Source organism: Ananas comosus, linkage group 15, assembly GCF_001540865.1.
Source record: "Ananas comosus cultivar F153 linkage group 15, ASM154086v1, whole genome shotgun sequence".
Taxonomy (NCBI): domain Eukaryota; kingdom Viridiplantae; phylum Streptophyta; class Magnoliopsida; order Poales; family Bromeliaceae; genus Ananas; species Ananas comosus.
The window spans coordinates 10,780,055-10,799,146 of NC_033635.1; the positions used below are offsets into that span (position 1 = coordinate 10,780,055).

The window sequence follows — 19,092 nt, forward strand, 5'->3', positions numbered from 1 at the left end:
ATTCTAATCAAATACTCAAGTTTAACTTTTCTGAGTTTAGTTAGTTTCCCTGACTCTACTGCATGCGGACAACATGTAGACCTTATAGTAGAACCTTATAATATATTTACAACAATATGCCTTATATATAGTAGAGCCAAACAGGTCTTAATTGAGAAATGAAAGAAGAGAGTATCCTTTTTGGCCAACTAGAACTTAGAAGGAGTGATTAATTGGTCCAGTGGTTAGATGCACACCTAATTATTTGTGTCTATGTTGATCATTATTTTGTTTCTCTTTCTCTTTTTCTTTCTAATTGGACTATACTACAAAACCACACATAAGAACTTAGGCTTAACTATTGCTTATAACGACTGATCGTCCCTAACACAAGCAACAAAGAAGTTAATAGTTGAGATCCTAAATTTAAAACTTAATTATTATACATTTTTAGTTAATTTTGTTTTTTAAAATATGAATGAAATGGGTGCCTAATATGCTACCTTTTTCTTTCTAAGAAAATAAAAACTATTGCTTATAAAGCATGAGGAGAATGTTTTTAATCAATATTTGCTATGGAAAAATGAGAATGTATACATATGGCCCTATATATATCCACTCATGCACGAGGAACAAAGCAAATGATAGCTACAAGAGAGGAGGGTCCTTGGATTCTGAAATTAATAAATGAAGCTCGTTTTATTTGTTTTAGAAAAGAAAAAGAAACAAAAGGGAAAAGAATCTAAGGAACCGAGAAATAAAAGACTTGGGATTCCATAATCTGATTTTTTTTTTTTTTTTTCATTTGTGGAGAAGCTTTATGTCCTTCTCAAATCGGAAATACGTGGCCCTTGTGATTTTGATGCATATGAAAAATATGCACGTAAAATAGAGCAACTTTAATGTTCAAAATAACCGAAGTACTGCACGAAGAAAAATCAACACAACCCCCACTTTCTTTTCCAAAAAATAAAATGATTGTTTCTGAATCAACGACGAAATCAGCGGGAGTCCAACATGATTGATAAAAAAATGTAAGCTCATGACAATGCGTGACATATGATATAATTGTTACAAATATAAAACTATCATCCAACACGAACAACCAATCTAATTTGTCACCGTTCCTAAACTTCGGATATAACTATGCCTGCGCCCGTGTTGCATCCAACCAAACCACGAAAATCCGGTAGGGCTTTCGCACTTCTTCTTGTTTCAAACTTTCAATCGCTTTCAATCGAGAAATTAATGAACTTCATTTTTGACCCAATCTATTAATATAACACATGATCTAATATTCAAAGCTTGTTATGACTAAAACTCCATCCACTTGGCTCAAAACTTTGTACATGCATCATGCATCTAGCTAGCTACAGTTATGTTTCATGTCAGGAGTCAATATCTCACCTAATTAAAGCTCTACAAATGTTATCTATCCTTATCTTGAGAACACACAGATAAGAGGTTTCTTCGTACCTATTGTAGCCCTACTTTGACTCATCTCTCTCAAAAAAAAAAAAAAACTGTAAAGTGAGAATTGAGCCAAGTGGTAGTGATGATCTCTCTCTCTCTCTCTCTCTCTCTCTCTCTCTTTCTCTCAGTTCAGATTATTTTTGCAGGTTTCAAGCGCTAAGTTCATCTTATTGATAATATGATATCAGAGTTAGTCTTAATGAACTTCATATGCTCTAAATTTTGATATATTGAGATAACCCCATCAACAAATCTTTTACATCCAAGTTTTAATTGTAGTGACATATTTCAATAACAAGGGCATTTTGGCTAAGTTTGAAGGTCCCGATCAATCACTTCAGTTTTCACACTTAATATATTATATATCTCTTTTGTTTATCATTCAAGTGATCACCGTCAAGCATACGAGTGAAAGTGTCGCGACTATTCAATTCAAAACCTTAATTTTCTTTCTGACTGTTTCATATTATTAAATTGATCTTTGGATAATATCTCTTAATCAAACTGTTTCTCATTAAACAAATCTTTTTTGCTTATATCTTTCAATCATGAGGAGAACTACATATTACTTAAATTGTGGATATGAATTACAAGTTGTGGGGGTTCCTTGGTTATAGCTAAAATCCAAGAGTTTGAGTCCAATCTCAAGCAAGTGAGGTTGCAATAAATACTTTCTATATTTACATGGTCATAAGCAATTGGCACAACTTAAGCTAGCCCATCTTATGTTTGTTTGTTAGGTCAAAGAAAATTTTAAAAAGAAAATTTAATTTGTTGACAAAGGAATCTATAACAAAGTGACCTTGATATAGTTACCCTAGTTTTTTATTCTGAGAGAGAGAGAGAGAGAGAGAGAGAGAGAGAGAGAGAGATCAGAAAGAATAAAAAAAAAGCAACTTTGGTTAATAAAAAAGTTTGGAAATTTTACACCAAGTTAGAAAATTGAGTGATTAACCAAAGTTTAGAAATTTCACACCTAACAAGTTAAAAAATTGACTGAACTTTGGGCCAAAATTAAAAAACCTCTTCTAAAAATCATCTGTATTTTTTTTTAATAGCCCGATACATATGGCTGGCTTGGAGTTGTTGAATAATTTTATGAATTAAAATTAAGTTGTTAGTGTTGGCTGAAATGGGTTCAACTTCCTACTCCGTGGCGATAGGACCAAAAGAATAATAAGTTGAATTAGGTGAGTTCAATAAGTTGAATTGGGTTGTGATCGATAATATATAGAGCTAACGACAAGAAACCCAATAATAGATTTATCATTAAGTTGGGTTAAATCAGGTCGAGATTCGTGAACGCTATGGCTAATCTCTTAAGTGCGATGAGTGCATCTTTATTACTCAGCATGTGATTTTGAGATAGTTGGTTAGCGCTTACGATCCACAGTTAGTTTTTATTCAATGATTCAGTGGTAAAAGATGCATACCATATAATAACATGTAGGTAAATTGCACATTTGGTCCTCAAATTATAAGAAGAGTGACATTTTGGTCCTCAAATTTTAATTTATTATAATTTCTGGCTCATTATTTTTAAACTTGTTGCAATCAAGTCTTAAAACCCAATTTAGTTGATTAAATAGTAAGGTAGCGTTAATGTAGAAGTGATGTAGTAGTGTTATGGCTGATGGTGCGTCCACAATTAAAATATTATATCACTTTTCTACGTCGATATTAGTCAATTAAATTACAATAAATTAAAGTAAGAAATTATAATAAATTAAAGTTTAAGAACTGAAGTGTCACCTGCCGCATAGTTTGAGGACTCAATTTTTAATTTTTCCTAAAATATACAAGTAGCATTTTTTTTTTATACTTTTCTTTTAAGAGAGAAGTGCATCATGCTACGCGCATCATTCTCTTATATTTTGAGATAAACTTAATTAAAAATATGAAATAATTAAATTTTGAATTTGGAATCTCATTACCAACTATCATGTTTTTTATTATTTGCGCTAAAGACAGTTGGCTATTGTACAGTTAGGGATGCCAACCGGTCGGATTCAAGGTGCGTTTTTCAAAAACCCGAACCCGAATCCCGACACCAAGTTCTGAATCCGAGTCTGAATTCGACGGATTTTAAAAATCCATTACCAAACTTGAACTTAAACCCAAACCGAAAACAATTATTACATTAAATCTAAAAGTTTAAAATACAAATTCAAATACAATATCAAACAGATAGGATATAGACAAAATTGATACCCGAATTCTAATTCACCGCATTTTTATTTATTATATATCAATAACTGATACTATACTTGTACGGGATAGGGTAAATCCATCTCATTCGAATTTAGATTTAGATAAGATTTCAGGTATATGTATATTTATAGAAGAGAGAGAGGGGGAGCAAAAACGATTGGAGAGGGAAAGAAATAGGGCTGCAAATAGATCTGGGTTGGTTGAGCTTCTGCTCCGATTCGTCCCAAATGGGGTTGTAAATGAGAATAAAAAAATATAGAAAAATATAACCCGTCCTGAATTTGCTCCGATCCGTCAAATAAATAGAGCGAGAGGTGGGAGACCCTTTTTCTCCTTCAATCCGTTTCGATTCGTAAAAAATTCGCAAAAAATTCACTCCTGCCTAATTCACCTCGAATGAAGTGGTAAGTGAGAGCTAAAAATAAAATAAAAACTCCGAATCCGTTTTGTCCCGATAAGAAATGGAGCGGGATGGAGGAACCCTTCCGTCCCCAAATCCGCCCGTTTGCATTCCTAGAAAGAAAGGGTAGAATAGGAATTTCACCCGGTGCACAGTGTGGGCCCGCACGTGCACCCCGAGAGGACAATCATTGGACGTGACACGTGTCGATCCGTGAGAGGACGCCCACAGAAAATTGTTACTTCTCCATTAAAATTTTTAAATTTATTCATGGAAAAATATTTTGTTATTTATTAAAATAATTTATAATATCTTACGAGCGGTACAAGTTAGTAGTTGAATTTTAATCTTCGAAATGTAAATTATGCTTTACTTTTCGTAATTTATACTTTCTTTTTAATTACTTTGTTAATTTATAAATTATTGTAACTATAGAATTACAGTTTAATTACATTTTAACATTTAAAGCTCAAAAAAAAATATTTAAACTTTTGGATAGGTTGCCATAACATTAACACTCTATTTTAAATGTACATATAATTTTTTTAAAAAAAATATTTCTCTAAAAACTTTTAGTCCAATAATAATTTAATTTTATTATTCAACTTTTATTTTTCTTCGATTTAAGTCATTTGATGGTTCTTTCAACATAAAATTTAAGCTAATTACTTATAACTTTAGTAAATTTATAGTTGTATGAATTGTATAAAATATAATGATTATATCTATAGATATAAACGGCGCATTTAAATTTTAAAGTTTAATAGTCATCAATTAACTAGCTCAAATTAAATAAATTTAAAGATTAATTCGATAGCAAAATTAAAATTTTAAAAATTAAATATTCAGACAAAAATGAGTGGTAACTGACTCAAATTGTATATGATTTTAATATTTTAGGGCATTTTTGTTGGCCGGCAAAGATATGGATTGGTAGATAAAGATATCTATGACCAGCCAATCATGACCCCTCGTGTGAGTAGGACGCCGTATAATAATAAAGGGAAATAGAGTTTCATTTAATTTTTTAAGGCTAAACTTTATTAAAGTTGCTAATTTATTGGCCGGGTCGGATCTGAATAGTTGATATATTGTACTAGTACTTTATAAAAAATAGATAGAAAAAGAAATATATGCCATACTCATTTAACTTTGGGCCGGGTTTGGATCTGGATATTTAAGTTACTAATGTGCACAGTACACATCGAGTTTATTTGAGCGGATTTAGGTAGCGACTACCGTATACTCGTAGCTTAAGATTGGATATGTGTCGGGTCTAAATTAGGTACGAATATCCGTATGTATATATTTTTTATAAACTATTAAATAGTTTGTAGATACATTATAAATCTCTCACTATACAAAACTCACATTCTAATGAGTTGCACCGAATCAAAAGGATGAGAGAGGCAAAAAGAGTTGTTAAGATTTGATTTCTGTTTTATTTTTTTTAATTTCTTTCTTTAATTCCTGCAATAAACAAGGACCCTGTTTAGAGAGGAAGATTCAAACAGTAAACAGAACGGCTGGGGTTAAAAAAAATGAGTAATTTTTTTCAAAAAAAAATTGTTAAACATAGTAGCTAGATTTCACTGAGATGAAAATACACAAAGACCTCTTCTATTAAAATTGATTCCTCAACTACAAATCTTTTTTATTTACTATTCAGTATTTCACTGGGTCCAGGTTCGGATATAGATTTGAAAACTATTTCGAATCCTACGCATTAAATGATTGGGTTTGGATTGGATCTAAGCCAGGTATAGATATAGAGTATCTGGACCCATGCCCCGAAACTTTAATGGATTTTCTTTTATCCTTATACTATCATTTTTTTATCGGGTCTTGTTCGGATCCGGATAAGGTCCAGATTAAAATGGGATATCGAGTATTTTGGACAGCTTTAGGCTAAATAATTAGAATAAATTTAGATCAAATCCTACACCAGATTCGATATGATGCAAATACGGATATCAAAATTTAACAGCGACATATAATCGTATCCGAATTTGCATCCGAAAACGACACTGATAGGGATATGATTTCGTCAAAAATAAGATCGTATTTGGCCGTTTCACTCCTATGAGATAACGGGGGATAATAATATAATATTATAAAAAAAATAAGATAGTATTTTATCATAATTTTTATTTATTTTACTATGAATTTTACGTCAAACTTGTATATATTTATTTTTATTAAATATTAAATTTTATTGAATAAAATATAGGCAAATAAAATTTGAACATGAGTGTAGAATTTTAATTGTATTGTATGTTATTAATTAATCCCTACCATATGAGAAACTTTTCATTAATTTTAAGAGATGTTTCATATAAAAAATAATGTAATAATCCTTAAATACGAGAGCAAATATTAATTCAACATTATTTTTGCATAAAATTAGTACCTCAATTTTTATTAGACTCTGCACTATCTTACGTGAAGCCATATTTACCCAAATGATCACTTTAATATAGAGTTAATTTTATACATGTCCCTTCAAATATAGTTAATTATAAATATATTTTTGAAAAGTTCAATATTTATATATTATTTCTGTAAAAATTCTAATATTTTTAAATATGTCTATTCCGTTAGAATATGTTAGAAAATTTTAGTTAACTATAGGTTAAATACATAATCATGATTAGTTTATGAGACAACTCGACATATTTGCCCCTCTTATATTACACTATTGTGACTTTGGAGGGACATATTTGTGATGTCAAAAATAACATTTCACTTAAAATATAAATAGTTTTAGAACAATAACAAATCAGAAGGACATTTAAAAATGTTAAAATTTTTATAGGGACGGTATATGAAAGTTGAATTAGGAATATACTAGTAATTTACTGTGTTTGCAGGGATATATATATATATAGAGAGAGAGAGAGAGAGAGAGTGTGTGTGTGTGTGTAGAGCTACTATGCTATCGGAAGTATAAAGTAGTTGGTGCTTCCGATTTTTTAGCCCTTGGATCAAAGATTTTACAGTTGGGATGATAGTGGTCCCCTTAGGGTTGAGTGGTCCCCCTAGGGTTGAGTGATTCTCATTGGTTAATAATATTAATCAAATGGTTAGAAATGATCAATGGGGTTGATCTAAAGCTATAAAATCGGAAGCATCAACTACTTTATACTTCCGATAGCATAGTAGCTCTACTCATATATATATATATATATAGATATATATATATATAGAGTGGGGATACTATACTCTTATGAGTATAGAGCCCTTCGTACTTATAAGCTGTTTTCGATGTTGGAACTTTCGAATCGACGAACCACACCATTAAACATGATCTACAGAGTTGGGTTAGAATACTATTAATAATATTTGTCCTTTTTTGCTATCAAGTTTTTAGCTTTTGGATTAATTTCTTTGATCATTTATAATCATTGGATTAAATTAATATTATAACCCAATAAAAATCACTCAACTCTAATGAACTAATATCATTCTAACATTACAGTTTCTCATTCAAGGGTTAAAAATTGGATAGCAAAAATGATCAAATACTATCAATAATATTCTAGCCCAACTCTCTCTCTCTCTCTCAGGTCCCACTAGCCGCACCAAAATTAAAGCATGAATTTATTTCTTATTCCTAACTTTTTATTTTGGCCATTTGTATAATGGAAGAACTAATAATCATCCACAGGTGTAGTATAAATATAATAACTGTATATTTAGAAAGAGTTACTATATTCTTGATACAATCGCCTTTGTACTTAAACAACCTCCTCAATTTTGTTCTAATTCCGATTCCGATACTTTTATACCATTAAACTCGCATGTATTTTATGCCGGTCGTTAAAAATTATCAAAATTTTAATTTTTTTTATCATAAGATAAATGACATTGAAAAATTATAGAATTGATATTCTAAAAGTTTCTAAGTGCTTTAGAACATGTTTAATTGTGTGGGTCGCCGTTTCGAAAGCTTTGTCATCGAAAACGACTTATAAATATGAAAATTTTCGTAATTATAAGAGTATAGTAATTCAGTTCACTTTGTTATATGTATATAAAGAGGGATTGGCCATTTTACTAACGTACATTTCAACCGTATAATTCTTAATCCAAATGTCAAAATATCGAACGTATCGAATGCTCTATACTTTCTATAGCATAGTAGCTTTACACTATATATATAGTGTAGAGCTACTATGCTATCAAAAATATAGAGAATCTGATACTTCAAACTTTTTGACCATTGGATCAAGAATTATACGGTTAGGATGATTGCGGTCCCCTATGGTTGAGTAGTACCCCTAGGGTTGAGTAGTCCTCATAGGATAATAGTATTAATCAAAAGGTTAGAAATGATCAAAGGGGTTGATTTCTAAATACTTCAAGTGGTATAGATCTTGTTTAACGGTGCCGATCGTCGATTTGGAGGCTCTATCATTGAAAACAAATGGGTCGCAACGGAGCCCGTTTGCTATTGATAGTATTTTAGCTCAACTCTATATATATATATATATATAGTCCAGCTACTATACTCTTATGAGCATAGAGCTCTTCGTACTCATAAGTTGTTTTCGATGTTAGGCTTTTCGAATCGACGATCCACATTGTTAAATATGATCTAGAGTATTTGAAACTTCTAGAGAATAAATTTCGTAATTTTTCAAAATCATTATAAAGTCCATCAAGCGGGTATAAAATGAACGGTTAAAATCGAATGGCATTCTAAAAATGGATGATCAAATCATTCAATTTAAGATCGGAGTTATTGATCTTTATTTAGGTAGTGAATAGAATTTTTTATCAAAAATTCAATATATTCTGATTCTTTTTCACCGTTAAACTAGCAAATATCTCATATCGACCGTTAAAAATTGTCAATTTTGTGAGCTTTTGATCGTAAGGTAAATGATATAAAAAAATTATAAAATTTGATTTCCAAAAGTTTTAAATGCTTTAGATAATATTTAACGGTACGGATCGTCGATTCGGAAGCTCTATCATTGAACACAACTTATGAGTATGAAGGCAATCGTACTCATAAGAGTATATTAGCCGGACTCTATATATAGAGAGAGAGAGAGAGAGTTATGCCGGAATATTATTGATAGTGAAAGCTCCTTTTTACTATCAAGTTTTTAATTCTTAGATGAGAAATTGTAGGATTATGATAATATTAATCCCTTAGAGTTGAGTGGTCCCAACTGGGTCATAATATTTAATCTAATGTTTAGAAATTATGAAAGAAATTGATCCAAATATTAAAAATTTGATAGGAAAAAAAGATTTTTGCTATCAATAGCATTCTAGCCCAACTCTCTCTCTCTCATAATATACATATTTCCTAAGATATATAGCATCTTCTAGGAAAAAAAAAGGCAACAAGAAACACAAAAACTATGACGGTTTATACAAAGACTATGGCGGTTTGTTCAACACTACCATAGCTCTCTCTCTCTCTCTCTCTCTCTCTCTCTCTCTCTCTAGGGTCCCACTAGCCGCACCAAAATTAAAGCATGAATTCATTTCTTATTCCTAACTTTTTATTGTGGATTTGTATAATAGAATAACTAATAATCATCCACAGGTGTAGTATAAATATAACAACTATATATTTAGAAAGAGTGACTATATTCTTAATACGATCGCTTTTGTATTTAAACAACCTCCTCAATTTTGTTCTAATTTTGATTCCGATACTTTTATACCATTAAACTACACTACAACAGAACTAGATTATAGGGACACATATTTGGGACATTTTTGTATAAGTGTCCCATTTACGCCAAAACTAAAAAAAAAATCTACTAATGCCTAAATATAAAGACCAATCCAATCAAAAATAAAAGGTTATTCTACTCAACCCACCCCATATAGCCCATTTGGCTAGATTACAAATAGAAAAAAAAAATAAAATCGATTACTATTTCCCCTTCTCCTCTCCCCCAGTCCACTGAAATTTTAGACGAAAAGCTCTTCCCTCTCCTCTTCCGCCACCACAGTCAATGAGGTAGAGTTTCGACGGTTGCTAAATGCTTAAATAAGTGTTGATAAATTAGTAGCACTCTTTTTAGGTTATAAAGACACACTCTTTAACTGTCATTATATACCTACCGACCCCACAAATAGCAACACTTTTTGAAAATGTCGGTAATTTAGCCAGCAATATTTTTTTTTTATCTATACCGATATTTAAAAGTGTCATTATAGACCATTTTTGTTGTAGTGCTAGCAGGTATTTTATGCTGTCGTTAAAAATTATCAAATTTTTTATTTTTTTTATCATAAGATAAATGATATCGAAAAATTATGAAATTAGTTTTCTAAAAATTTCAAGTGCTAACATGTTTAACTGCATGGGTTGCCGTTTTGAAAGTTTTGTCATCGAAAATAAATTATAAATATGAAAATTTTCAAACTTATAAGAGTATAGTAATTCAATTCTCTTGCTGTATATATATATATATATATATATATATATATCTAAAGAGGGATTGGCCCTTTTACAACCAATTCCATATATATCCATCTCTCTCTTATTCCCTTTTTGCTGTATATTAAGAGTTGCCCTTTTAAACCAAAAAATATATATATATACCATTCATTCCCTCTTAATACTTGTATAGATCACCTTCTAAAGACCAATGTGGAGCCCTTGTTCCTTTCTCTCTCAAGTAGTAGAAGAGTTTCTCCTCTTCCTCTCTCTTGTTCTCTTACCTCTTCTCCTCTACACCTATCTCACCAAATGGAAGAGAAAGAAGAGCAAGTATAACCTTCCCCCGGGTCGCGTCGGATGGCCTTTCGTCGGTGAAACATTCGCATACCTCGAGCCTCATGTCGCCACCTCGATCGGCCAATTCATGGAGCATCACATCTCTAGGTAACTAACCCAGGTCCACGTTTACGGCTTTCGAAGTACGTATCGAGACGACAAGGCATCGAGTGTTGTGTCGTGTCGGTTTTGTTCGTAGGTACGGGAAGATCTATCGGTCGAACTTATTCGGCAAGCCTACGATAGTATCGGCGGATGCGGGGCTGAACCGGTTCGTGCTGCAGAACGAGGGGAGGTTGTTCGAGTGCAGCTACCCGAGGAGCATCGGAGCGATTCTGGGGAAGTGGTCGATGTTGGTCCTCGTCGGAGAGATGCATAGGGAGATGAGGACGATCGCCGTGAACTTTATGAGCAGCAGCAGGCTGCGAGCCCTCCTCCTTCCCGAAGTGGAGCACCACGCGCTCCTCGTGCTCGGCACTTGGATGGAGGGCTCGCCTTTCTCGGCGCAAGAGGAAGTGAAGAAGGTTCGTTTTCGATCAAGTACATATATAACTGGTAAATCGATGAAGCTTCTACAGAAGTGATGTTTCAGTAAAACTATTTCCAAAAAATGCTGCTTCTAAAAGTAGTAATGTTTAAGTGAAAAAGTTCAAAGTAGTACTCTTAGGAAAGCTTGTTTCAACTTTTACCTATAACAAAAACATCTACTGATGTTTATTTTTAGCAGTTAATTAAGTAGGTGCTATGTGGTGCTAAGTTTGATAAGAATGGCCTTAGCTAAAAACCCTAGCTTTGTATATGTATTCCTTCTATTGCAGTTTACATTTAACTTGATGGCGAAGAGCATAATGAGCATGGATCCTGGGGAGGCCGAGACCGAGAAGCTGCGGCGCGAATACATAACCTTCATGAAGGGGATAGTATCTCCTCCTCTCAATTTCCCTGGAACTCCATACTCGAAGGCTCTAAAGGCATGTAAAATACATCTAACTAATCTTTCTAATCTTTTATTTTAATTAGCGTATTTATATATATAAAACTTATATAGTTGTTTGTTAGATCTCTGTCACCAAAATTCAGAATATTATTGTGCAAATGTATAAATGAATTAATGATTCCAATTCCATATTTTATCGAATAAGTTGTAGTAACAAGTTTAAATTTGGGTGCCGAATTATATATAAACAAAGTGTTAGAGAGGTATATTCATTTTTTGTATTGCTTAAACCACTTTTTAAAGAGCAGAGTAGATTGAATGTTCCAACTTAATTATGCTACTTAAGTGTGAGGTCACATTCAGTGATTTATTGCTCCAGCTGCCTCTTATTTATGCTGAGAATCTATTTTATAAATGAAAAAGCTTCAGATGGCCCACCTCATAATTATTGTACATGATTGTGAAGGGTTTCATCATTGATTTTACTTTATATGATACAACATGCAAGGAAAGTTAGTATAGCCAAAATGCTAAATCATCATTTGTTTGCATATTAATTAACTTTTTGGTTAAAATGAGATTAGTTACATACTATATTAGTGTCTTTTATTGTGCCAAAAAAAAAAAACAAAACCAATTAAGCATGTCATGTCAAACAAGTTAATTAACAAATGACAATTTTACATATATATATATATATATATATATAGAGAGAGAGAGAGAGAGAGAGGGAGAGAGAGAGAGAGAGAGAGAGAGAGAGAGAGACCGGCTAGGATACTATCGTTAGCACAAAGCATTTGGTGTTATCAATTAAGTTTTCCGCCGTTAGATTTAATCTTTGACTATTTTCATCCGTTAAATTATACTATTAAACCAATAATTCATTCAACTCTAGAGGGCCCATATTATCCTAATCGTACATTTTTTCATCCGAAGGCCGAAAACCTAATAACACCAATAGCTTAGTGCTACTGATAGTATTTCAAACTATATATATATATATATATATATATATATATATATATATGTACACACGGCCAAAAACATGCATGCCCTAAGAAAAGTATATAGTTGTTTTTTGTTTCATCTACCTCTTTTCTTGAAAGAAATTTAATTTGATATATATTCCCCCTCTTAATTTCTTTTGGTTTGCAAAATATATCATTTTTTTTCAATGTATTTACTTTTTTTTTTTCACTTGATTTAAGTGATATATATATTCTCTCTCTTTCTCTTCTGCAGTCGCGAACAACAATACTTTCGGCGATAGAGAGGAAAATGGAAGAGAGGACAAAGAAAACCACGGGAGAGAATTTTGAAGGAGTTAAAGACGATGACGATCTCCTCGGATGGGCTTTGAAGCAATCTAATTTTTCGAAAGAACAAATTCTCGATCTCTTACTCAGCATGCTCTTCGCCGGCCACGAGACCTCGTCGGTGGCCTTAGCCTTAGCCATCTTCTTCCTCGAAGGGTGTCCCGAAGCAGTTCGAAAATTGAGGGTACTTAAAAAACTTCAAAATGATCCTATATATCTTTAGAGCATGCACTCTTAATTTTCAACGATAAGAACTAGAAGACTAGAGTAAATATATTGAATCTGGTCAAAATATATTCACATGATGACAAACTTGATAAGATTCAATAAATCTGATCTGGTCTATAATAATTCGTGTTTCATTAATACTATTGTTCTTTCGTAAAGGCATTCTTATTAATTTTTTTGAAAGGTATTTTTTTAAAATTGGTTGTATCATTAGGAAGAGCACTTCGAAATCGCGGAGGCGAAGAAGAAGAGAGGAGAGTGTAGATTGAGCTGGGAGGATTATAGGCAGATGGAGTTCACTCAATGTGTAATTAATCAAACTTTCTCCTCTTAACTTTTAGTAATCAATAAGTGAACACATTACTGCAAAATTATTAATTTGCATGCATAAATATTCTTTATGAAATCTAATATTTCATGATACACATATATTTGCTTGAAAATGTAGTTTCTTTCAAAGTTAGTGGCGTTTATGATAATTAATAATAAGTAAAAGTGAAGCAAAAGTGTGTCCGTATAATAATGCTTAGATATGCAAGTACACATTAATTACATACGTGACACTATATATATATTCGTTGGTTCATTAAGGTAATAAATGAGACTCTGCGGCTGGGAAACGTGGTTAGATTCTTGCACCGAAAAGTAATCAAGCATGTACGATACAAAGGTACGTACGTAGAATTTTTTTTCTTCTCCTTTTTCGTTTCTCTCTCTCTCTCTCTCTCTCTCTCTCTCTCTTTCTCACTCTATGTACAACTAATATATAAGGAAAAGGTATATATGTGGACCGTTTTAGATACATAAAATAGAAACTGTTTAGAATTTTTATATATAGCTTGATACATATAAATATACACATATATATAAACATTACTAAGTGGTTAGGGGTTAGGTGCTAGGTTATTTTCCTTGTGTACCAAAAATTTTTGCACACGAAGAAACATTACTACGAGCGAGATTAATCCGTGGACACAAATTTTATGTTCATGGTGTTCATGGGTGATGTTAGGGACCACGCCCGGTGCGACAATTAATCTCATTTAAGGTGGTTTAAAAGTGTTGCTAGGTGCCCCCTTAAAAATATCCATTAAATGTTGTTGATGAGTGATAGTGATATTATCTATCTATATATATATATAACAGCGTAACGCTAATTTCACTTATTATATAAAAATATCAATATGTATATAGAGAGAGAGAGTGGAGCTCCTATACTTTTAAAAGCACATGAATTCAACGTGTTTGTGATTTTTCAATCATCAGATCGTCTCAAAATTTATATAGTATTAATAAAGAGAACTTAATAGAGCATACCGTTAGCAGTAGCGCACCATTAATAATATATATATATATATAAGTAGCATTTGGAAAGATCTTTTTACCAGAACACCTTGCAGTTATTTTATATATGTAAAAATGTTTGAAACTTATCTACACTATAAATCATTTGGATTTGACCATCCAATTTTTAAAAATTTTAACGTTACTATCTAATCCTTCAATTTGTCTGATTTGAATTAGTCAAACGATACTTTAACTTCAAATTTTGAATATATCGTTTATTTTTACAGATTTAGATAGCATATTTTATACAATTTTTGCAATAACAAGTTTATTAAAATAAGCAAGTAGGTTAAGCTTAGAGTCAAAATACCGCCGATTGACTGAAATCAAGCAAATTGAAAGGTTAGATAGTAAAATTAAAATTTTAAAAGATTACATATTAGCTAAATTCAAATAGCTGATAGTTCAGGTAAGTTATTAATTATTTTACATTTTACTTATTTTGAAAGAGGATTTGGTAATTATTAAGGGGCTAAAACAATTGAGAATTTATATTTTTTGGAAGGGTACGACATTCCTTGTGGATGGAAAATTCTCCCAGTGTTTGATGCAGTGCACTTGGATTCAACCATGCATGAAGATCCTCAAAAGTTCAATCCTTGGAGGTGGCAGGTAATAATTAATTAATAATTAATTAATTCATCCCCATTATTATTTGTTACACTCCACTCTCATTTATTATTTTATCCATTGATTAACATTGATTAATTATTTTTAGTGCTCTCCACTTCTTAATAAAAAGTTTAATTTTACTATAATTATTTCTACTATAAAATGAGAATTTAATATTGGGGTGTTTGGTTCTTCGAAAAGTGTGAAAAAAAAATTTTGAAATTTTTTTAATGGAAAATATTCATTTCCACCATTTTCCTTTCGAAATTAAAAAAATCTAGAAAACCAAAAAAATATTTTTGCAGTCACAAAACTATTTTCTGCAATATTTTTTGGAAAATCAAACGCACCCTAAGGGATCATGAGAATATAGTATTTTGGATATCGCAATGACTTAGTTACGATATATTTTCTTCGATAATATCAGTACCAAATAGGCCCTAATTAGTAAAATTGGTGCATGCAAATATTGGCGTGCAGGTTTCTAACAAGTGTTTAGAGGATTAATTAATATTAATTTTTGACATAAGTAATACATTATGTTAGTAAGTAAAATTCATAAAATTAACTACCTTATGTAATTTTGACTACTCGATTTATACAAATTCCTTTTTTCCTCTTGAGATCCTTGTGGTCCCTTCAGCATCAAAATTCCATTTTGTCTCACTTTAATTAAGTTTCTTTTTTTTTTTTTTTTTAAAGGTTCTATATATAATTTTTTAACTGGATATTTAATTTGTTAATCTTAATGAGACAAAATTTGTTTCTTTCTCTTGTTGTTTTCACAATAAAAGCATTCTAAACGAGTAGACCACTCAACCACCCTTTAAAATAAATAAAAAAAACACCCATTAAATAAAAAAAGATACTATCCATACATTTTATTATTGGCTGTAAATTTTACACTCGGCTATTCAAGAGTTTTTTATTTGATTTTTAGAAATTTTTTTTAAAACAATTAAAATGTAATATTTAATCGATATATGAATTTACAGATAGTAATGCAATAAACAGAACAAGTCAATTAATTTAGTGGTTTTTTGTTTGTTTTTTTACTTGAAACATGTGACTAATCATGTTAGAAAGAACAAATTGGCTTACTACTCCAATGAATTTGATGTTAACTTGAAAATGGAATGCCCTCTCACACGTGTATCTTCTTAGATTTTGATAGAGAGATTGTGACAACATTCATGCATTTATACTCACTTGTCACACTCCTAGTCAATTTTTTAGTCCTTTGCCAAGTGTTGAGCAAATAATCAAACTTTGGGGCCTAATAAGTGACTTCTTATAATAAGGTTATAGTGTATTTATTGTCGATTCCAAATTAAGGTGGAATTGATATCGATCAATAGCGACGATCTAACTAGTGAGATTCATTAGTTGAGATTAATCCCGCTTTCTCTTTTTTTTTCCCGCTTTGGTGTTCGTACTATACTTTTAAAGGGGAATTAATAGACAAGAACGAAACTAGGTCGAAACATACGGAGCCTATACGAAGTACAGACCATTTTGAATCTACTATATATGCAACCTTTCAACTTATTTGATTTGTATCAGTGATCATTATTTTAATTTCACAATTTAAATTCGTCATTTACATTTACAGATTTAGTTAGCATATTTTATACAGTTTCTCACAACTATAAATTCATTACAGTAAGTAATTAGCTTAAGTTTTAAAATCAAAGTATCGTTGAAATATTGAGTAGTAAAATTAAAATTTTGAAAAGTTGGATAGTCAATTCCAAATGATTTGCAGTTTAGATATGTTTTTATCTATAAGTTATTAGTATCGATCTCAATACTAAGACATCTGGATATTCACTGATTCATCATTTTAAAAAAAATAAATGAAAAATATCATTTAAATAGAGCTAAGTGAAAGAAACACAATTAGTTCTAGCTCACTAATGAAGTGTTTTAACAATATTGAAAACCACCAACTTATTCCATGATTTGAATTAATGAATGAGAACTTAGAACTCAAGCATATATATATATATATATACATAAAATACTCCCAATCCCTTGCAGAGTAGTAGCTCAAGTGGCGCGGCGACGGCCAATAGCTTCATGCCATATGGCGGCGGCCCGCGCCTGTGCGCGGGATCCGAGCTGGCGAAACTAGAGATTGCAATTTTCCTGCACCATCTGGTGCTGAACTTCAGGTGGGAGTTAGCTGAGCCTGATCAGGCCCTTGCACTCCCCTTTGTTGATTTCCAGAAGGGCTTGCCCATCAAAGTTCACAAAGTTACATGTGACACATTAATTGACAATGTATCAAAAGGGTTTTATGAGAGGGGGAAAAAGAGAGAGAATTTTAGCGCGATTTGAGATCACCTACTTGAATTTTGAATACAGATTGATTAAAACCGACGTCAGAAGAGTATCTTCGTAACCTCGTGTTGTTCGAAAAGTTCGGATGACGATCTTAGCTTGCACTGCAGTTCTGAAAGATTCAGATCTCCCGTTTCTCTCGGCTGTTGGGAATAATAATCCAAACTTAATTAAAATATAGTTACAGATAAGTCTAAATTAATCTTTTATTTGATTATGGTTAGGATTTGTAGTTATCCAAAATAAAAGTTAGATTTATCATCTGTTATGATTTGATGGCTATATATATATAGTTAGGCATGAGTTAATTAGATGAATAAGCCATAGTAGATATGACTGCATGGCTCAGAATGTAATTTTGTCTTTTATTAATAAAGTATTAGTTTAGTTATCTTCTTCCTCCTCCAATATCTCTTCTTCATATTATTTTGTTCGATTTTGGATCTTGGGTTATATAATTGGTATCAGNGCTATATATATATAGTTAGGCATGAGTTAATTAGATGAATAAGCCATAGTAGATATGACTGCATGGCTCAGAATGTAATTTTGTCTTTTATTAATAAAGTATTAGTTTAGTTATCTTCTTCCTCCTCCAATATCTCTTCTTCATATTATTTTGTTCGATTTTGGATCTTGGGTTATATAATTGGTATCAGCACGAATACTAGTCCCAACAGTTGGTATCATAGAAAATCACGCTTCCAACAAGTGGTATCAGAGCAAATCACGCTTCTACAATTGGTATCAGAGCAAATTACGCTTCTACAATTGGTATCAGAGCCAGAAAGTACTATGTGACTCATAAACCAGATGACAGCATATTCGAAAAGAATATAGATTCAAAGTACCGGATAACTATGTCAAAGTCAAGCGACTCGTAGTTGATCAACGAAGGTGACGTTCAGGTGAAACCAAAGTGAATGAATCACTTTGAAGAAATTGGTCTCCGCACAACACATGACAGCGGGTGATTGTAAGGAAAAGAGAGCAAGGAGAGCCCCGGAAGAGATCCAAGAAGACTTGACTAGATAGCCATGAGAGCTAGGCAAGCAAGCCGAAATACAGAATATTCGGCGAGATCTCGATGAACTAAAAACGGCATCCAAATAGAAAGGTACAAATCTGAAACCTATTTTTCAAATTTTCAAGTTTTGTTATGGATTTAGATAATTGGTTTATTCAACCTAGCTTACCAAAGTTCGATGGAACGAACTTTAAACGATGGAAAATCACCGTTCAATGTTTTTTAGAATCCCAAGATTTGTGGGATGTGGTGGAGAATTGTAACTATGAAAAAGAATTTGGTAAAGAAGAATTTAGAAAAGAGATAGAGAAGTTCTATCATGTATTTTTCAAGCAGTGGATCTATTGTTGGTTGAAAAAATTTCAACGATAAAGACGGCACGGGAAGCGTGGAGAATGCTATCAAAAATTGGAGGAGAAGATTTGCAAGAAGAGAATGAAATTCAAGAAGAAGAAGAAATTCAACTCAACA

General features: G+C 31.9%; 1 protein-coding gene across 2 annotated transcripts; it reads left to right on the top strand.

The window, feature by feature from the left end:
* On the top strand, positions 10,529-17,985 carry LOC109720892 (cytochrome P450 90B1-like). Of its 2 annotated transcripts, XM_020248237.1 has the most exons (8): positions 10,531-10,919; positions 11,011-11,335; positions 11,630-11,782; positions 12,991-13,248; positions 13,507-13,599; positions 13,884-13,962; positions 15,145-15,251; positions 17,292-17,985. In XM_020248237.1, the coding sequence occupies exons 1-8, from the start codon at positions 10,684-10,686 to the stop codon at positions 17,589-17,591; spliced, it is 1,551 nt and encodes a 516-aa protein (XP_020103826.1). In that variant the 5' UTR covers positions 10,531-10,683; the 3' UTR covers positions 17,592-17,985. The 2 variants fall into 2 exon arrangements, with proteins under 2 accessions (XP_020103827.1, XP_020103826.1); XM_020248238.1 differs by lacking the exon at positions 13,507-13,599 and having other exon boundaries at positions 10,529-10,919.